This window comes from Mirounga angustirostris, unplaced genomic scaffold, assembly GCF_029215605.1.
Source record: "Mirounga angustirostris isolate CCGP_5_RB_7025 unplaced genomic scaffold, mMirAng1.0.hap1 SCAF_1, whole genome shotgun sequence".
Classification (NCBI taxonomy): Eukaryota; Metazoa; Chordata; class Mammalia; order Carnivora; family Phocidae; genus Mirounga; species Mirounga angustirostris.
The window spans coordinates 210,302,935-210,324,165 of NW_026991709.1; the positions used below are offsets into that span (position 1 = coordinate 210,302,935).

Sequence of the window (21,231 nt, forward strand, 5' to 3'; positions counted from 1 at the left end):
ATGATTTTCTTAATAACGTTTTCTTGACTCTAGCTTACTGTATTGTAAGAATGCAATATATTATACATGTAATGTGCAAAATGGTGTTAATCTACTGTTTACCCCATCAGTAAGGCTTCTGGTCGCCAGTAGACTATTAGTTAAGTTTGGGGGGGGGGGGGCGCCTGGGTGGCTCAGTCGTTAAGCATCTGCCTTCGGCTCAGGTCATGATCCCAGGGTCCTGGGATCGAGTCCCACATCGGGCTCCCTGCTCCGCGGGAAGCCTGCTTCTCCCTCTCCCACTCCCCCTGCTTGTGTTCCTGCTCTCGCTGTGTCTCTGTCAAATAAATAAAATATTAAAAAAAAAAAAGTCTGGGGGGAGTCAAGAGTTATATGCGGAGTTTTGGCTGCACGGGGTTTGGCGCCCCTAACCCTCACGCTGCTCAAGGCTCAACTGTACAGAAAGGGAACCCAGTGCCCACCCGGGGGGGACGGGCTCATGACGCAGCATGGGTCCACCCGTGGAATGCCACGAAGCCGGTCAAGAGGAGTGGCACTGCATGCAGGAACCTGCCCAGGGCTCCACAACTCGTGGCTGGCTGCAAAAAAGGTGAGTTGCCGACCACTATGTAGGGGATTCTAGAATTATAAAATCTCCAACTCCCCGGAAAACATTGCCACACATTTTCAGTGGGGACCTCTATGTATACTGAAATGCATGAAGAAGGATCTAGAAATCCCCAGGGCATGTGGCATGGGAATCGTGGGAGTGTAAAGGGGACTTTGGTTTGACATGGTCACCGCGTCTGCCACATTCTGATTACTTCAAATAAGGAGGACAGCTGGAGATGGGGTCATCAATTCAACGCGACGCAGCTGAAATGTGGCATGCAGGGGTTAGGTTGTACAGAACCTTGTGTAGCTTAGCACGGAAGTGTTCTGACCCCTGCTGCATCTTGGATGAACCTCGGAATCGTCATGCCCAGTGAGAAGAGCCAGACCCAGAAGGACACATCCCGCAGGACCCCAGTCCCAGGAGGTCCCCAGAGGAGTCCCGTCCACAGAGACAGAGAGGAGAGGGTGGGAGCCGGGGCTGGGCAGGGGGTGGGGAGTCTGTGCTTCATGGGGACAGAGTCTCCGTGTGGGGAGATGGAAAGTTCTGGAGACGGAGGGTGGGGGTGCTGCAGGACCGAGTGAGTGCGCTTCATGCCGCTGAGCTGTGCGCTTAACAATGGCTAAGATGGTAAATTTCATGTTATGTGTGTTTTATCAGAATTTTAAAAAATGGGGGCGCCTGGGTGGCTCAGATGGTTAAGCGTCTGCCTTCAGCTCGGGTCATGATCCCAGGATCCTGGGATCGAGCCCCACATGGGGCTCCTGGCTCAGCCGGGAGTCTGCTTCTCCCTCTCCCTCTGCCTCTCTCCCTGCTCATGCTTTCTCTCTCTCTCTGTATCTCTGTGTCTCAAATGAATAAATAAAATCTTTAAAAAAAAAAAAAAGAATTTTAAAAAATGAATAACAACTTCATAAAAATACTTTTTTTTTAAATGAAGGGCAGTGTTTGGTGACAGGACTCCTGGCCTGGTCTGGGGAGTTGGAAGTGCGGGAGCATGGGGTGGGGGTGCATGGAAGGGAGAGGTCAGGGGTCTGGGGACAGAGGGACCTGGGGCTACGGGCGGGGGCACATGGTCACTCACCGAGGGGCTTCCCTGTGTGGATGTCAATGACGAAGCCAGGGGCCTGGTGTCCGCACAGGATCTGGTAGTCCACTGGGCAAAGGAGAACAGGGCAGAGGGTGCTGGGGCTGCAGGCTCCTGGGGAGGACACCTCCTCCTCTTCCTGATCCCCCACCCACCGCCTCCTCCAACCCTTGCAGTGCAGCCCACATCTGGCCTCCCGATAACTAGTCCCTCTCCCCCCCACCCGCCCACGCCCGCTTTGAGCAGCAGGGGAAGGGCAACAGGCAACCACCCACCTGTGCAGCGTGATCTTCCAACACAGAGACGCAGAGATGCGACCTGGCTCATCTCTTCGCCGCATGAGTGCCACCACCCGCGCCCCACTGCCCTCCACAGAATAGGTAGACTCTTCAGTTTGGACGTCAAGACCTTCACCCCCGGGCCCTACGTCTCCAGCAGTAACTCCTGCCCTCCCATCACCCTGATGTCATTACAAGTCCGGAGATGCCCTGCTCTGCCATGCCACCACTTTGCACATGCTGGTCCCTTTGCTGTTCCCTAGCAAAGCCCACTTCAGCCTCAAGGACTCGGGGCCGCCCACGGGTGGCTCCCTGGGGCTCCCCGCTGACCCGCACCAGACACCACCTTTGGGCTCCCCCCCACACCCCCACCGGGGCAGGGCAGTGCCCCCTTGCCACCTTTCCCCAGGGGCCTGCCCTGGCCCGCACTCGCTCTTCTGTCTGCATCGTGATGAGAATGGACCCTTGGCTGGCGTGGACTCCTGCCTCATCAGAGTCTACCTGCACCTCAGTTTCAGGTGCACGAGGTCCAGGCCGGTACCTAAGTCCCAGCATCTGACCTGAGGGATGACATTTGATCTGTCAACACTCTCCTGGCCAGAGTTGGCGGTCTGCAGCTTCCTCCCAGCCTGCACAAGCTTGGGTCTGCCCCATCTTGTTTCCTAGAACCCAGAACCCTAGGAACAGCATCTGTCTCCCGGAAGTGCCCAGTAACCACCCCGTCTCCATCGCCTTGCACTGGATGGACACTCACCGCCCCCCAAGGTCGTGTCCACCCAGAACCTCCGAGTGTGACCGTTTGGGGAAATAGGGTCTTTGCAGGTGGAATCAAGATAAGATGAGGTCATCCTGGATGAGGGTGGGCCCTGAATGCAATGCCTGGTGTCCTTATAAGAAAAGGAGAGACACACAGAGCCTCGGGGATAAGATGCCACGTGAAGATGAAGGCAGAGATTGGCGACAGACACAAAGGATGCCCAGGGCCACCAGAAGCTGGAAGAAGCAAAGATGGATTCTAACCTAGGGCCTCTGGAGGGGGCATGGCCCCCTCTAACACCTGACTTCTGACTTCTAGTCTTCAGAACTGGGAGAAAATTAATTTCTGGGTTTTTTAAGCCATCGAGTTTGTGGTCATTTGTTACTGCAGCCCTAGGAAGCAAATTGTCTTAGCCAGCTTGGGCTGCTATACCAAGCACCACAGACTGGGGGGCTGAAGCAACAGACATGTATTCCTCACAGTTCCAGAGGCTGGGAGCCCAAGACCAAGGCATCGGCAGATTCGCTGTCTGGTGAGAGCCACCTCCTGGTTCACAGACGGCTGTTTTCCCGCTCTGTCCTCACGTGGGGGAGATCATCTCCCTCAGGTGTCCGCTCATCCCATTCAGGGGGGCTCCCCCCGCAGGACCTAATCCCCTCCCCCAGGCTTCACCTCCTAACCCCGCCACACTGGAGATCAGGGCTTTAACATGTGAATTTGGGGGGACACATTCAGCCCTAATACTGTAACCCCCTCATGGCCCACTCTCAGTCACTGCCCTACGCTTTCAGCGCTTTCTGATACCTGGGCTGGCTGCTACATCATTCCATTAGCTCTCATTCCAGCTGCTAGCACGGTCTGGGGCTCAGTGCTACCTCCAGGCCTTTGCTCATGCTGTTCCCTGCCTGGAACCCCTTTTCATCCCAACCAACATTTTAGCAGTCCTCCCCAGAGCTTCCCCGAGTGTGCCCCTTCCCCCACTCAAGGATCTTCACCACAAATATAGGCTTCACTGACCCCTTCTGAATTCCCCAAATCTGCAAAATAGAAAAAGGATGCTTTGCCCACCTTAAGAGTGATGATTTCCGTACCTCAACTAGGACATAACTTCAACTCCTCAGCCCTCATCGGAACAATGTAGGATGAGAGCTAATCTGGGTGCCCTAAGCAAGGTGTGCCTCCTTAAATATTGCACTAGGAAGGAGCAAGCTGGAAAGAAGGTGGGGGAGGGCACTCACAGCTGGCAGGGGTGGGGCAGGCCTCACAGGGTCTGTTCCAGGCCTGGCCAATGTTGTACGAGCAACAGCACATCTTCCGGGTCACGTTAAACGCCAGCTCATTTCCACATGTACCATTATAGTGCCGGAAGCAGATGCTCTTCCTCATGTCTGCAGTTGGGTTAGGAAGAGGAGTGTGGATAAAAGATAACCGAGCCAGAGGAAGAGAGAGCCAGATGGAATGGGAACCCATTCATGGATCCATTTGAAAATGACTGGCTTGATGTCTCTGCCCCAAGACACAGGGGGTGCCATTTAATTCTAGTTTTTTTTGGACAGTGTGCAACCTGAACAACCATACATGACAGCCCTGGGCCCCCAAATCTCACATCTTGTTCTCTGCTGCTGACCAGCAACTCATACACTCCCCCTCCCTCTCTCTACCCCCCTAAACACACCTCGCCACACTCTTCCAAAGCATGGAGACTCTGAGAAGTCCCTCCCACACCCGAGTGCTTTTCCCACAACTGTCTCCCCAATCATCACACTTTGTACCCATGCAGTTGTTGCCACCGTTGATTTGCAGGTACTCCGCGGGGCAGACACAGGTGTAGTTCCCCAGGGTGTTGTAGCAGGTACCAGGGCCGCAGATGCCCGAGTGTGCAGAGCATTCGTCGATGTCTGCAGGGGAGGGAGGGGCAGCTTCCAGGAGCTGTCTGGGTAACTCCCCACCCCGGATCTGGATCTGGTGGAGCCACTTCATTATGGGCTTGAGCTTGGTTTCAAAATTAGCTTAAAAAGTGCAGGCATCTTAGTGACATGGAAAGATCTAACATGGCATTAAGTGGGGGGGAAAAAGTTTACTGTGATCTCACCTCTATTAAGCTATTAAGAAAAAAATATGACCTGAGCCCATGAGTCAATTACATTATCACCAAGAGTTGGACAGCCGTGGGCTACCTAATGTGAGGTGACAGAAGCAGGCGCCCCATGCATCAAGTATTTTTGGAAAAAAAGGAGACTCTCAGTCTAATCAGTTTTCTAGTCCAGGAGCAACAAACTTTTTCTATAAAGGTCAGATAGTATACTTTTTTGTTTTGCAAGCTAAACAGTGGTCTCTGACACCTATTCACTCTGCCCCTGTGGTGTGAGAGAAGCCACAGACAATAGGTAAAGAAATCAGCACCTCACGCCTGGGTGGCTCAGTCGGTTAAGCGTCTGTCTTTGGCTCAGGTCCTGATCCAGGGTCCTGGGATCGAGCCCTGCATTGGGCTCTCTGCTCACCAGGGAGCCTGCTTCTCCCCCTCCCTCTGCTCTGCCCCCTGCCCCTCCATGCACTCTCTCTCTCAAATAAAGAAATAAAATCTTAAAAAAAAAAAAAAAAAGAAATCAGCATGCCTATGCTCCAATAACACTTGATTTATGGAACCTGAAATGTGAATTTCATGTCTTTTTCACATATCGGAAAATATTCTTCTTCTTTTGAATTTTTTCAACCACTTAAAAAATGTAAAAAGCATTCGTAGCTAGTGGGCCAGGCAAAAGCGGGCAGCAGAATATTAGCATGCTGGGAGTGGCATCCCCAAAGAGGGCAGAGTAAGGATGGCCAGCCTCCATTCCTACAAAAACTAATCAGTTGGCAAAAACTAACAAAATCTACCCCTGAAACAAATAATACATTATATGTGAATAAAAAATTTAAAAAAAAAAACTGACAAAATCAACTTTTGCAGAACTCTGGAATCCAGGCAAAAACTTACAACAACCATGCGACCTGATGTGTAACATATCCTAAAGAACACACAACACAAAGGGGAACCTGGCTGGCTTAGTTGGTGGAGCATGCAACTCTTGATCTCAGGGTTGTGAGTTCAAGCCCCACGTGAGTGTAGAGATCACTTAAAAATAGTATCTTAAAAAAAAAAAAGGAATCCACAAAACAAAAACTATTAGAGCTAATTAATAAGTGAGATCAATATAATTGCAGAATATAAGACCAACCCAAAAATATATCAGCTGTATTCCTGTATCCTGTCAGTGAGCAAGCGGAAAGGAAACTTTAAAAAATTCTGCTTATAATAGCGTCCAAAAAAGTAAATGCTTAGGAATAAGTTTAACCAAAGAGGTGCAAGAGTTGAATACTGAAAACTACAAAGCATCACTGCAAAAAAATTAAAGAAGACGTACAGCAATGGAAAGACCCTCTGTGTACATGGGTCAGAAGATTTAACAGTTAGAATGGCAGTAGTCGCCAAAGCAATTTCCAGTTTCAATGCAACCCCCATCAAAATCCCAATGACTTCATTTTGCTGAAAGGGAAAAGCTGATCCTAAATTCATATGGAATTGCAGGGGACCCCGCCTACCCAAAGCCACCTTGGAAAAGGAAAAACAAAGTTGGAGGGCTCATCCTCCCCAATTTTGAAACTTGCAATGCTCCAGTAATCAGGACAGTGGGGTGCTAACAGAAGGCTAGACATATAAATCAATGGAATAGAATCGAGAGTCTAGAAAGAAACTGTATGTCATGAGGTTTTCAACAGGGGAGCCAAGACCATTCAATGGGGGAAAGAGTCTCTTCAACAAGTGGTGCGGGGACAATTGGATATCCACATGCAAAAGAATGAATTTTGATCCCTCCCTGACAACATATAAAAAAGTTAGCTCACAATAAGTAGGAAACCTAAATGTAAGAGCTAACATGGTAAAACGCCTAGAAAAGACATTTCCTGTATTTGGCGATGGATTCTACATGACACCAAAGCCACAGCTATGGAAGAAAAAAAAAAAACAGATAAATTGGGCTTCATCAGAATTAAAGCCTGTTGTGCATCCAAGGAGACCATCAAGAAAGTGAAAAGACAACCACAACTACAACTACAAAATGGGAGAAACTATTTGCAAATCATAGGTCTGATAAGGGTCTTTTATCCAGAATATATAAAGAGCTCTCACAACTCAACAACAAAAAGACAAACAACCCCATTTAAAAACGGGCACAAGATATGAACAGACACTACTCCAAAGATATATGAATGACTAACAAGCACATGGAAAGATGCTCATTAGTCATTAGTCGTCAGGGAAATGCAGAGCAAAACCACAATGAGATGCCACCTCACACCCACTAGACAGTAGAACTTTGAGCAATGGAAAATAGCAGTGTTGATGAGGATCTGGAGAAACTGGGGCCCTTGCACATTGCGGGTGAGCACGTAAAACAGAAAACAGCTTGGCAGTTCCTCACACAAAACAGAATAATCCATAGAATCACCATATAACCCAGCGATTCCAGGAGGGAGACCTACCATTCGACAAGCTACAGCTACAGAACTCGCCCAGTGCAAAATGAAGACTGGGGCTTCCTTGTCCAAGATACATGAAGAATTTCAAGATGGCGACAGCAAAGGATTAAGCCAAGTGTGGGCCCTTTGGAGAACAGGGTCCTGTGCTACTGTACAAGTCCCATCCCTTGAGTCTGACTGCTGGGAAGGGCTGAAAGGACTGCATCCCTCAAGCACACTGCTGGTCCTGCAAGGCTGCACATCCAAGGTCAACATTCAGGTTCAAGTCTGCCGGCCCTGTGACCTTTATTTGTTGATGGGACCTTTTTTTTTTTTAAAGATTTTATTTCTTTATTTGAGAGAGAGAGAGAGACAGAGCAAGAGTAGGGGGAGGGGCAGAGGAAAAGGGAGAGGGAGAAGCAGACTCCCCGCTGAGAGCTCAATGCGGGGCTCGATCCCAGGACCCTGAGATCATGATCCGAGCCGAAGGCAGATGCTTAACTGACTGAGCCACCCAGGTGGTGTCCCAGTAGGGCCTTTCTCTTTCTCCCTTGATATCCTAAGGGACGGGGAGGTAGAGAGTAATGAAGTATATTTCAAGTATTTGGGTTCTGATTCTTGAAGGTATGACAGCTTCCAACTCCATGTACAATGGCAATCAGTGTCTTGATCTTAGATCTGTCCCTTCCTTCCCCATTTCCTTGCGTTTCTAAACAGCACTGCTCTGAGAAAAAGACACATATCCCATCCTCGTGTGCTAGTGTCGGTGTCTGGCTGCATGTAGACATTCAATTAATATTGTTGAAAGGGGGAGAAAGAATGAATTGGTGGATGGATGGATGGATGGATGGATGGAAGGGATGGATGAATGGATGACTAGGTGGACGGATGGATAGAGGGATGGATGGATGAATAGAGGGAGGGAGGGAGGGAGGGATGAATGGATGGATGGATACACAGAGGGCAGTATGGATGAATAAGTAGATGGGTGGATGGATGGATGGATGGATAGATGGATGGAAGGGATGGATGGATGGATGGATGACTAGGTGGATGGATGGATAGAGGGATGGATGGATGAATAGAGGGAGGGAGGGAAGGATGGAAGGATGGATGGATGGATGGATGGATGGATGGATGGATGGATACACAGAGGGAAGTATGGATGAATAAGTAGATGGGTGGATGGATGGATGGATGGAAGGGATGGATGGATGGATGACTAGGTGGATGGATGGATAGATAAGAGGGATGGATGGAAAGATGGATGGATGGATGGATGGATGGATGGATGGATGGATGGATGGATGGATAGATGGATGGATGGATGGACTCACGGACTTGGATACTGCATTGGAAGAGCTCAGACTCAAGGACCAGAATGGCTGGGTTGGGGCGCCTGGGTGGCTCAGTCCTTAAGCATCTGCCTTTGGCTCAGGTCATGATCCCAGGGTCCTGGGATCGAGCCCTGCATCGGGCTCCCCGCTCCACGGGAAGCCTGCTTCTCCCTCTCCCACTCCCCCTGCTTGTGTTCCCTCTCTCGCTGTGTCTCTCTCTGTCAAATAAATAAAAATAAAGTCTTAAAGAATGGCTGGGGGTGCCTCTGGACAAGTCACTTAATCTCCCTGAGCCTTAGTTTCTGCATCTGAAAAATGGGATCATAAAAGGAACATCCCCCTCATGGGGCTGTTGCGGTGAATGAACAGATGACAACGGAAGATGCTCGGTGCAGTGGTGACACACAGTCTCAGACTCCAGGTACCTGCTGGCCGTTACTACGATGCACAAAGGAGAGCGGGAAGGAGGCAGGTGAAGCGCTGCTTGAAGGAGCAATGTAGCTACTCCCTCTGTGTCTATCCCTTCCCACTCCCAGTGCTGGGCCTGAGTCAGCTTTTGCCCCAAGGAGGGAAGGCGTAGCTGCTATAACAAAGCCAGGCCATTTCTGCACACGTAGGAAGTCAGAGGGAGGCAGCAGAGCAGAGGGCAGCCAGAGGGATTCCAAGGAAGCCTTCCCCACCTCCCGATGCCCACCCCCCCCCCCACTTGCAGCAAGGCAGGTGAGCTGGCCCCTAAGGGCATTTTAGGCCCCAGCACCTGAGGAGGGAGGTGCCACTAGGGAGGAAAGTGGGGTGGGGGGGAGGGTGCATACTCACCCTCACAAGTGCGGGTGTCCCCATTGAGGTGGTAGCCAGGGGGGCATGCACACTGGAAGCTGCCGAACGTGTTGCCACAGTCGCCCCCCGGACACAGCCCAGGCAGCTCCTGGCACTCATCAATGTCTGTCAGGAAGCGAGGAAGCCGTGCTTGGAAGCTAAGCCTAAGCAGAGGCCTCGGGGGACACCGACACCCTGCCTGGGCTTTCCGGGGCCCCAGAGGAGAGCCAAGCTGTTTCTTCGAGAATACCTGAGAGCTGTTGGCTATCTGGAGGGTTCAGGCCAGGGCCTATCTTGGAGGCTGCACCTAGACTCTTTTGGGCCAGTGTCACCCTGAATTCATCCCCTTTCTCTTCATTTCCTAGTCCATCCTCCCATCCATCCAAACCATCCATCCATCCATCTATCCAACCATCACATAGTTCCCCCTGGATGGAACTCTCCAATCTTATCTTCCCCTGTATATAAAAGGATGGATGGATGAGGGGCGTCTGGCTGGCTCAGTTGGTAGTCAATACTCTTGATCTCGGGGACATGAGTTCAAGCCCCACTTTGGGCATAGAGCTTACTTAAAAAAAAGAATGGATGCATGGACGGATGGATGGGTCACTGGATAGGTGACTACATGGATGGATGGATGAATATAAAAAATAGTGGATGAATAAGCAAGTGGGTCAATGACAAGATGAATGAGTGGATGAATGGATGGATGGATGGATGGATGGATAGATGGATGGACAGATAAGTGAGTGGATGGATAAATGCATGTATGCACAGAAGACAGGAAGGGAGGGAGGGAGGGAAGAACGAATAAAGGATGGAAGATTTATGAATGAGGAATGGATGGATGGGTAGACGACTGGATGGGGGGATGGGGGATTATGTGTGTGTGGATGGATGGAGGGAAGGAAGGATGGGTGAGTGGATGGGTGGATGGATAGATGGGTGGGTGGGGGATGAATAGATGGATGAGTGGAGGATGGATCAATAAACCAACAGGTGGAAGAAAAGGTAGGTGAAAGAAAAAACAAAAAATTCACCACACACTAAGAAAGTTTAGTCTCACAGCCTGACCTCACGGCAGGAGGATGTGGGGCCCCCACAACCGCACTTTGGTGAAGTGGCGCTGAGAGGAAGGTCAATCAGTGGGTACGTGGGTGGATGGTCTGCCAGGAACTCACCTTCCAGGATGACAGTGATGGGGTTTGGCCGGAAGCCCTCGCCCCCGGGGCACAAGGTTCTGTACTCAGCTGTAAGGGAAACAGGTTCTTCTGAGGGGCTGTGGGGAGGGGCATTTAGGCAAGGCGAGGAGGGGAGGCAGGGGAGTTGAGGTCCCCTACAAAGGGCTCCAGGATGGGGGCCCTGCATCCCTCTCCTACACCAACTATAAACCCTATATCTCAGCCTCTTGGAGCCAAGAGACCTTGGCCAATCTGGGAGGAGGGGACGGTGTGCATGCACAAGTGTGCGTGCACATGTGTGTGTAAATGTGTTCACATTCAACACGTGAACAGATGCACTGGGTGCTAGTAGCTGGGAGTAGAGAGGGGCAATTTCTTCTGACCTAAAACCAGACCAGTGTGACTGCAAATTTCCCCCGTTGAAAGAAAGACCCTGGACATCATAGATACACACACACACACACACACACACACCTGAATAGGTGGACAGGTGTGTGAACCTGAGGCCTTTGCACATGCTATTCCCACTGCATTGCACACCCTTCCCCCTGCTCTACTTGGAAAACTCCTGCTCATCCTTCCAAACCTCATTTAAGCCCCTTGTCCTGGGAAGGCTTCCCTTACCCTCTTCCTCTCCACGGCCATCACTGAGCCTCAAGCAAACCCTTAGAATCGCTCTACTCCCACAGCCCAGGGACCACCGGTTTATGGGTGTGAGGCAGTGTGTAGGGCTGTGGTTCATCCTTCTCTGGGTCCCCAGCCCCTTGCGCAGCACACAGAGGAACTCTCGGTGTTTGCTGCCTGACTGAGGAAGCAAGTGAATAGAAACACACAGAGAATTTGCCAGACGGGACGGCAGAAAGAGACCTCGAGAGAGGCACAGCCGATGAACTACCAAGAATGTGCTCTGTGACCCAGGGCAGCCCCTCTCCCTCTCTGGTTCTCAGGGTCCCTCCCGTAGCAAAGACGACCCCGTGAGTCCTGGGGCGTGCTCGCCTGTGTCCCCCCACCACTGGACTCACTGGTGTTGGCCATCGGGCATGGTTCACAGGGGTTGCCCCAGGCCCGTCCCAGGGAGCAACAGCAGGATGCGCGGGTGATGCCAACCCCGATCTCCACAGTGCAGGAAATGCCACCGTCCCCTCGGTCATGCGTGTCCAGGAAGCAGTTCCCGACCCGGGTGTCTGAACAGGCAGAAAGGGGCAGTTAGCAAGTGGTATGCCCTGCTCACCTACCATGGGCGCCCCAGTGGGAGCCGAGGCTTACTCACCCACACAGCCCACGCCGCTGGGGTTCAGCTCAAAATCCTGGGGGCAGCTGCAGAGGTAGCTTCCGGGGGTGTTGATACACAGGCCACTGATGCAGTTCACGGGGTCTGCGCACTCATTGACATCTGTGGAGTGCGGGGGGGTGCCGTCAGCAGGGAGCCCTCCCTTGACCCCCTTCCCTCCCACCTTCCTCCTGGGAAGCTGAAACCCTCAATGTCGGATGTGGGGCTGTGGGGCGAGGCCATGTCCTCCCCTGGGAAGAAAGCCCGAGGGGACAGCAGCCTGTAGGGGCTGCCCTGCCCAGTCCAACCCCATCTCCTCCCGGCTCTGTTCCACTTGGCACAGAGGTTTGCCCCTTGAAAGTTCCCTGTGTCCTGGCTTCCACGCAGCTATCGTACAAAGCCGACACTTGGAACATGCTTTCAAACCAGGGGTTGGCAGACTCTTATCTGTGGGCCAAATCCGGCCCCCTGCCTGTTTGTGTAAATAAAGTTTTATTGGCACACACCCACGCCCACTCATTTACATACTGCCTGTGTCTGCTTCCAGGCTACAAGGCACCTGAGTAGCTGTGACAGAGACTGTATGGCTGGAAAGCCATACATTTCCTATCTGGTCCCTTACTGGAAGAGTCCGCTGACCCCCGTTTTAGGCACATAAGTAGGTGACCATTTTGACAACTGTAGTGGAGGGAGCACACCTTTGTTCATTCACTGCATTTATTCAGGCGATGAGAGATGACAGGTTGATGGGAACAGGGATCAGTGGGGGCGCTGCTAGGGACGGGGGGTCAGATAAGCCCCCCCAGAACAGGACATTGGAGAAGAGGTCTGAGGGCAGGGAGGCGGGGAGCCCGGCGCCCTCCCCACCCACAGCCTGGCTGACCCCATACCCGTGCAGTTGACCCCACCGCGGTCCAGCTCGTAGCCCCCACTGCAGACACAGCGGAACATTCCGGGCAGGTTCTCGCAGCTCCCGAACACGCAGAGGTTCCCGAGGACACACTCGTCCACATCTGTGGGGACCCCAGGTCAGCCCGCCTCGCCCGGCAGCCTGCTCCTGCTGCATCCCCCAGCCCAGCAGCCCCAGGCCTCACCCCGGCAGGCGCGGTGGTCCTCCGTGGGGCTGAAGCCCATCTCACACTCACAGCGGTACCCGCCGGGGGCATTGAGGCACTGCCCGTTCTCGCAGAGGTCCACGTCCTCGGCACATTCGTCCCTGTCTGTGGGACCCCGAGAGGCAGAGGGCTGGGGGCCAGCTGGCCAGGACTCATGCAGGGTGGGCAGGGGGCCCCAATCAAACCCTTCGTGGTCACCCAGGGTTCCAGGGACTCAGGGAGACAGGGGACCTGGTGACCCGGGCCCCGGGTGGAGGGTCCCGGGAAGTAAGCCAGTGTTCCTGCTCCCCACATCCCAAAGGCTCCGTGCATCCAGAGTCCAGGGCAGAAGACCGCCCCCAGTGACGCTGGGCCTGGCCTGAGGCCCCACAGGCTGAAGGCGCATCCTCTCCAGCACCCCAGCGTGTGGTGTGGGCGGTGGATCGGGGTGAGTCGGGAAGCCCACTGACCACTGTGACCCCCTCGGAATCCAGCCCCCATGGCTGTCCCTCTCGGGCCCCCCCCCCCCCGCCCTCACCTTCACAGGAGAAGCCGTCCCCGGTGAAGCCGAGGCGGCAGATGCAGCGGTAGGAACCGGGAGCGTTCAAACAGTCAGCTCTCAGGCTGCACCAATGCTCTGGGAAGGCACACTCATCCAGGTCTGCACGACACGGAGCCCGGAGCCCCCGAAGTGTGTGCATTGGGGGGCTGCAGGGAGGCAGACCCTCCGATCTCAGCCCTGACCGGCCCCCACAGACACCCCTGGGCCCGGCCACCCCCGCCCGCTCCCCCACCTGCCCCCAACCTACCTCCACTGCTCTGCCCAGACCGCCTGCCCCTGGGGCACTCACCGTGACATGCGAAGCCATCCCCCACCCAGCCTGGCTGGCACCTGCAGCTGAAACTCCCAGGGACGTTGAGGCAGGAAGCGTGACTGTCACAGCTGTGTCCCCCAAGCTCACACTCGTCCACATCTGCGAGGAGAGGAACCCGGTCGCAGGAGGGTCAGGACCAGGAGAGGGAAGGAGGACACAGCACCCCCACAAGGCCCGGGCCTCGTAGAGGTAGGGCCTCGGGTGCAGAGCGCGGAGAGAGTGCAGCAGCAGGGAAGAAGCAAGGACCCTCCTGGGGGAGGGCTGGCCCAGAGAGCCCCCTCCCCTCTCCAGGAGCTTCCACCTTCACCCAGAGCCCAGGAGAAAAACCCCAAAACCCAAAAGGCACGACTCCCCGCAGCCCTCTGCAGTGGTCTGAAATTGCAGCTGGAGAGACTTAGGGTAGACCCTAAGAGTAACCGTCCTAACACAGATGGCCTTGCTCTAAAGCAGGATTTCTTCTAAACCAGAGTTTCCGATCCTCAGCCAAGTCTGAAGTCGGCTTCACCCTTATCATCTCTGCAACGTTCATCCACCACCTACGTGAGCTACTGGTTACTGAACGTTTCTTTACATACTTGCGCTGTTACTGTTGCAATGTATTTTAAAAGCTAATTTTCCATCAACAACAGTCTCTAAAGTCATGGACTTGAGGCTGCTTTGTGACGTGGGATTCTAACCCACATTCAAATAACCACATAACTGTATTTTTGTGTCCTCCAAAAAGGTATGTTCAAATCCTAATTCCTGGAACCTGTGAAGCGGACCTTACTGGGAAACGTAACCAAGTTAGGATTGGGTCATCCTTGGCCTTAATCCAATGACTGACATCCTTATAAGAGGGAAATTCGGACGCAGGCACAGACAGAACTGACGTGAAGACAGGGAGACAGAGTGGAGTGACACATTTATGAGCCGAGAAACATTGAGGACTGGCGACCACCCCCAGAAGGGGGCAGAGGCACGGGACAGATCCACCCCCCCAGACCCCCAGGAAGGAGCCAAGCCTGCCCACACGCTGACTGCAGATTTCTGGCCTCCAGAACCGTTCTTGAGAGAGAATACACTTCTGTGTGTGTGAGCCACCAGGCTGGGAGAAATTTGTTATGACAGCCCTAGGCACCTAAACCGATGACTACGGAACTGCTGAAATGTTCGCCCCCGTATCACTCAAAGTCATCAGGTTGGCTTCTTTGGGGACACTGCCGGGGATGCCTGGGGCTGCAGAGCTATGTGCCAAGGGGAGCCCTGGGGTTGCCTGGCCGGGTCTGGTTCCCGCTTTAACCCAAGACCGCACCCGTGGGAATCTGGAAGAATGAGGTCTGGCTGTGCTCAGCCCCGAGGGGTGGGGCAGACTGCAGGACCCCCGACTGCCAGCTCACCGAAGCAGCCCGTGGCCCCCTTCCTGATGATGTAACCCGGGCGGCAGTGGCAGACAAAGGAACCTTTTGTGTTCTCACAGTGCCCGTGGAGGCAAATGTGGGGGCTCAGGTCACACTCGTTCACGTCTGTGGGAAGACGAGAGAGGAAGCAGGTGAGGGTGGAGGGGGTGCGCGAGCGTGGCTGAGTGCCCTGCCACATGAGGACCCCCCCCATGCTGAGGCTCTGCCGGCCCATCTCCAGGATCGGGGAGCTCCCTCTGGTTCCACCACTGGGCAACCAGGAGGTCCTGTCGGCATGTGACAGAGCGTGTTCTGTGGTACATATCGGGCATGTGTTCCCAAAAGGATTTTGTGGCCGAATACATTTAGAGCACACAGAGCTAAGTGAAGCTGGTCAGATTTTCCTCCTACAGGCCTTGTCCGAGGCTTTATGCCAACGTGGATCTGCAGGAAGGGCATGGAACAGTAAAAGCATCCCGGTTTGATTTGATCCGAGGTGCTGCAGTATTCCTAAGGCTCCCTGCGATCGGGACCCTAAGCTGCACTGGGTGGGACTTGTCTTCTTCGGGGGGGGGGGGGAGTTACACTTCTCCTGCCTGCAACTTCCCCACTCGGGCCCTAGCCCTGCCTTGAGGGGGCGGGCACCTGCTCCCCGGGCCCTGGGACGCCCCACAGCCAGGACGGGACGGTGACCATGGCCTCAGCAGACCGAGGTCCCCAGGCAGGGCTCAGGAAACAGTTCAGAGCGCCTTTCCCATTTTGCTCACCCTGTTACGCATAAAGCGCCTCGGTGTGCAGGTATCTTAAAATGCAGCCCTGGGAGGGGCGCCTGGGTGGCTCAGTTGGTTGGGCGACTGCCTTCGGCTCAGGTCATGATCCTGGAGTCCCGGGATCGGGTCCCGCATCGGGGTCCCTGCTCGGCAGGGAGTCTGTTTCTCCCTGACCCTCCTCCCTCTCGTGCTCTCTGTCTCTCATTCTCTCTCTCTCAAATGAATAAATAAAATCTTTAAAAAAAAAAAAATGCAGCCTTGGGAGCGGGGTGTGAAGCTGTGTGCGTACCAGGTACACAGGGAGTGGTCGGCGGACGTGCTCAAAGTGCAAGTTTCGGGGTATCTGCTGCTCTGAATGAGACCCCACAGGCCCTGGCGCGTGGCAGTCGGCTGAGGGCACCAGCGCCTGCTGCAAAGCCTGTCCCCCCTCCCTGCATGCGACAGGGAAGTGGCCTGGTGTCTGTCTGGCCCATGTGCTTCCCTGTGCGTGAGCCCAGATGCTGTCTCCTGCACCCCCCAGTCCCGGCTCCTCACCAACACACGTCCTCCCGTCCAGCGTGGCCATGAAGCCGTCATAGCATAAGCAGTGGTGGTCCCCTGGCACGTTGGCACACTGGCCCCCGTCACAGATGTCCGGGTTCTCCGCACACTCATCCACGTCTGGGGGAGCAGGGGGGGTGCTGGGCTGTAAGCAGGCAGGGACAGAGGGGGAGCCCCAGAGACCCTGCCACAGGGTCAGTGGCCTGTCCCCGGTCTGGCTGGCTTCACCTGGGCCGGGCTCGGTCGGTTCCCCCATGCCACACACCTGCACACGCCCTCCCGTCGGGCATCAGTGAGTAGCCACGGCCGCAACCACAGTGGTAGCTGCCCTCCGTGTTCGTGCAGTGCACGTCACAGCCACCATTCCCAGCATGGCATTCGTTTATGTCTGCGGGAGGCAGGGCAGAGGTGGAGGGGCAGGGCCAGGGGGTGGGGCCAAGCATGGGGCTGACGGCGGCGGCGGGGAAGGACTGGTGATGGGGCTGGGGTGGCCGGCGGGGGCTGGGGGCCCCCCCTGGGTGGGGCAGGTGGGCCTGGTCTCACCCATGCAGCCCTGGTGGTCAGGCGTGTTCTGGAAGCCAGCGTGGCAGGAGCATTGGAAGGTCCCAATGACGTTGACACAGTGGCCGTGGGGACACAGGCCGTCACTCAGGGAACACTCGTCGACATCTGCGGGGGGAGCATGTGGCTGGTGGGGGCTGGGTGTGAGCGGATGGCCGACTGGGACTCTTCTGCCATCGACGTGTCCCCGAGACACACACGCATAAACACATCTTTGCATGGACACACTCTTCCTGGACAGACACACACCCACACTCAAATACACACTCACATCCCTTTGCCCGCTCAGAAGACTCACAAACACACCCGATATGCACACACTCACCCTCAGCAGATGCACATCCACACGCAGACTCACGCACCCATGTGCACGTTCATGTGGGCTCACACACACCCTCACACCCACTCACGTGCAAACACAATCGTCCTCAGTGGACACACACACACAGATTCACACCACGTGCACTCATACGGACTCACAAACACACCTCTCACCCATACTTGCCTTTGTGTGAACACACACCCAGAGGCACACACACAGACCCACACACAAACACACCCTCGGACCCCTGCACCTGCAAACACCCTCACCCGCGAGCAAATACACATGCACGCTCAGACACGCACGCTCTCTCTCGCAAGCTCATGTGGACTCCCACACACCCACTCACACACTCACTCTTGTGTAGGCACAGATACACACCTACACCCTGACACACGCATGCTCTCTGGTCTTGTGCGTGCAACCTCGCACACGCACCGACGTACACTGACACACGCGCGCACACTCACATGCAGGTACCTCGTCAGACGTGCACAGACACACATTTGCACTACTACACGCACGGCACCAACGCAGGCGGCACGCTCACCCTCACAGGCGGTGCCCTGGGCCGTCTGCGCATGTCCAGGGGGGCACTGACACGTGTAACTCCCCTCTGTGTTGGTGCAGGTACCTCCCCGGCACAGCAGCGGGTCCCGCACACACTCGTCCACGTCTGGGCATGTGGAAGAGAGAGCAGCTGTGAAGACGCGGGCGGGGCCGGTGTGCTGTGGCTTGTGGAAGCTTCTCCCTGCAGTCCCCGGCCCCGTCACCCTGGCGCTGCCCAGGAGAGCCTGGAGGCTTGGGGCTCAGTTGACCCAGCAGAGACTGAGCTGAGGAGCAGGGACAAGTCAGCCCAAGAAGGAAGCTGGGATTCTCAGGAGGGTCAGGGCCACGAGGCTGACGGTCCTGGAGTTACTGAAGGAGCCCCTGAGAAGCCACCCTGTAGGACACAGGGGGAAGGCAAGGTCCAGTCTCCAGGCACCGGTGTGGGGAGCAGGCTGTCGCACCACCCTCCTCAAGCTCCAGTCTCGTGTACCTCTTTCCACCCCTCTGGCCCACCCCAGGGCCTTTGCACCTGCTGTTCTCCCTTCAGGCTGATATTCCAACCCCTCTTCACCACATTCAGTCCCACTCTCTCAGCCACAACGCCAAGCCCCCCAGAACAGGACATCCCTGGCAACCACACCCCACCCCACCACGTGGCCCTCTCAGGCGCTTCTCACAGTGGCTGTTTTGCATGTCTCTGGGAATTCATTTTATTAACAGGTGTCTCCCCATCAGGTCATGAGCTCTGAGAAACTGGCTGTCTGCTACTGACCTCTTGGTGGTTCATAAAATGTTCACTGAATGAATAAAAAAGGGAAGGAAGGAAGGAAGGAAGGAAGGAAGGAAGGAAGGAAGGAAGGAAGGAAGGAAGGAAGGAAGGAAGGAAGGAGGGAAGAGCGCTCCTCTCTCTAGGGCCCTTCTCCTCTTCTCACACGACACCTGCCCTGGGAGAACTCACCCAGAGCTCGGTCCCTAGGCCTCAATTCTGCGTGACAGACCCGCTGGTCGGCTGCCTTTGGGGAGGCCACCGCGCAGCACCCAGATTCGCTGGGTCTCGGCTGGGTCTCAGCTTCTCCCCACACCTGTCCTTCCCACCTCATCCATCACACAACGTCCCCACCACCCCTCCCCTCAGCCCCAACACCCGCCAGGCATCGCCCTGCCCAGGGCCACCCTGCACGACGGTCCCGCAGCCACCTACCCACGCAGTTCTTCATCAGCATGAAGTCACTGTCATAGCCACGGAAACACTCGCACTCAAAGCTGCCCGGCGTGTTGACACAGGTGCCCTGGCCGCAGAGGTCAGGGGAGATGTGGCACTCGTCAATGTCTGCGGAGAGAGGGGCAGGGGCCCGGCCTCCACGGCTGTAGACAGCGGGGGCTGGGTGGGAGCCTGAGCTACCGGAATGAGCCCTGGGGGGGGAGCGGGGCGGCACACACCAGCCAACAGCAGGGAATTTCCTCCCTGGAGGTCCCCTCTGCCAGCCCCTCCTTCTACTGGGGTCCCTAAGGGCCAGAGAGGGCAGCCTGCCCTGGGGCACACCGCTGGCTAGCAGGCAGGACAAGAGGTGCCCAAAGAAGAGGGGTCTTGACTCCACATGTGCTTTGAAGCCCCCATTCCCACAGGCGTCCCCCCCCCCGGAGGCCGAGGTGGGTCCGTACCTGTGCAGTTCCTCCCCTGAGCATCCAGGGCGAAGCCCCCCGCACAGGAGCAGTGGAAGCTGCCCACGGTGTTCCTGCAGGTGCCGTGCACGCAGAGGCCGGGGAACGCCTTGCACTCATTCACATCTGCGGTCAGGAGCATAACGTGTGGCCGGTCAAACACCTCCAGTGTCCCTGGGTTTGCTCCCGAGACGTCACGGCTCTCCCTGCAGACACTCTGCGCTCTCCCCAGCGCACTTCCCACCTCCAGGCCTGCGCTTCTGCTGTGCCCTCTCCCCGCCCTGCGGGCTCCCAGTGCCCCCACACACCTCTATAGAAGGGCTGGCCTGACAGCAAGTCCCAGCTGGCGAAGCCCGGCCCCCGGGGACACAGGCTGGCAAACGCCGGGGACGTGCGCTCTGGGCACGCCTCACACGCAGCCCCCCAGGCGGCCCCCACGGAGCAGCAACAGATGTCCATCTGGTACTTGCCGGGCAGGGCGACCCCACACTCGTCCTCGTCCCAACGCAGGAAACACGGCTCCAGGCGCATGTCTACACAGAGGGACAGGCACCTGGTTTCCCCCTGACCCCGGCCATGCCGCGCCTGCTGCCACGTGGGCAATTCAGTCTTCCTCAGCAGCATCTGTCTGACACGCCCTCCCCAGTAGGAAGAGTGCAGGGGGAGTGACTTCTTTTTGCTGACCCTCGGTGTCATCCAGCGGTGACATTTTAATGGCAATAACTTGTCCTGCTAAGGGGCTTGCTATGTGCTGGGCGCCGTCCTCAGCTCCTCAACCCATTTAATCTTCAAAATAACACCAAGACGAACCTCTTATGGTCACGTCCATTTTACAGGCAAGAAAACCGAGGCACAGAAGGGTTAGGTGGCTTGCCCGAGGCCACACAGTTAGCAAAAGGCAGAGCCGCGTTCACACCAGGCCATCTGGCTCCAGACCGTGTGCTTAATCTGTAAGACTCCCTCAGAACAACCTGACAGCAGATAAGCCTCCCTCGAGACCAGACACAAGGGTCTAAGACAGGGGCCACTGACTACAGCCCGGGGGTGGCTGCCTGTCTTTATAAATAAAGTTTTATGGACACACAGCCATATCACCTTACTTCCGTATTGTCTGTGGCTGTTTTTGTGTTACACGATAGAGCTCAGTAGCTGCAACAGAGATTTGTGTGGCCCGAAAGCCAAAAATACTAACCCTGGCCCTTTGCAGTAAAAGTTTGCTGACTGCTGGCCTAGGACAATTTCTCTCTCTTTACAAAAGGAACACACATTTAGGCGGGTCGATTTGAAGATGAGACCCTGTTCTAGAACCTCGAGAACCTCTGGGAGCCCTGTGACAGACACAGAGATCCTTCCCTGTACCCAGTGCCCTGGTTCGGGCTAATGGTCCCATCTGAGAGGACGGGGCTGCAGTCGGAGCCTCCCCGTTCACCTGGCCCTGATTTTGGCACATGGGGCCTGAGATGTAATGGCTTTTTTCTCTTTACTCGGTTACTTCCTTTCCTTGGTTACATTTTGGGGCTAGGGGTGGGAGACCCACTGCACGCCTAAAACTTGGTTCAGAAGGTAAGCAACGTTGAAAAGGAACCTACAAGAAGGCTCCTAGCCAACTGCAGGAGGAAACTGGACGGCAGACAGAGCCCCGTCTGCTGCCTGAGATACGC

At 55.2% G+C, this 21,231-nt stretch overlaps 1 protein-coding gene across 1 annotated transcript in view; it reads right to left on the minus strand.

Annotated features, from left to right (window-relative positions):
* The window catches only part of FBN3 (fibrillin 3), a 54,190-nt gene that overhangs the window by 18,459 nt on the left and 14,500 nt on the right, over window positions 1-21,231 (minus strand). The window contains exons 20-38 of the mRNA XM_045902252.2: window positions 19,879-20,103; window positions 19,571-19,696; window positions 19,110-19,238; window positions 17,910-18,035; window positions 17,020-17,145; window positions 16,742-16,864; window positions 16,471-16,596; window positions 15,167-15,292; window positions 13,764-13,886; window positions 13,451-13,573; window positions 12,913-13,038; window positions 12,709-12,831; window positions 11,819-11,941; window positions 11,571-11,732; window positions 10,549-10,617; window positions 9,368-9,493; window positions 4,487-4,612; window positions 3,953-4,102; window positions 1,677-1,748 (exon numbers count right to left, since the gene is read on the minus strand). Coding sequence (XP_045758208.1) covers window positions 1,677-1,748; window positions 3,953-4,102; window positions 4,487-4,612; window positions 9,368-9,493; window positions 10,549-10,617; window positions 11,571-11,732; window positions 11,819-11,941; window positions 12,709-12,831; window positions 12,913-13,038; window positions 13,451-13,573; window positions 13,764-13,886; window positions 15,167-15,292; window positions 16,471-16,596; window positions 16,742-16,864; window positions 17,020-17,145; window positions 17,910-18,035; window positions 19,110-19,238; window positions 19,571-19,696; window positions 19,879-20,103 — 2,430 coding nt within the window. The remainder of the gene's footprint in view (window positions 1-1,676; window positions 1,749-3,952; window positions 4,103-4,486; window positions 4,613-9,367; window positions 9,494-10,548; window positions 10,618-11,570; window positions 11,733-11,818; window positions 11,942-12,708; window positions 12,832-12,912; window positions 13,039-13,450; window positions 13,574-13,763; window positions 13,887-15,166; window positions 15,293-16,470; window positions 16,597-16,741; window positions 16,865-17,019; window positions 17,146-17,909; window positions 18,036-19,109; window positions 19,239-19,570; window positions 19,697-19,878; window positions 20,104-21,231) is intronic.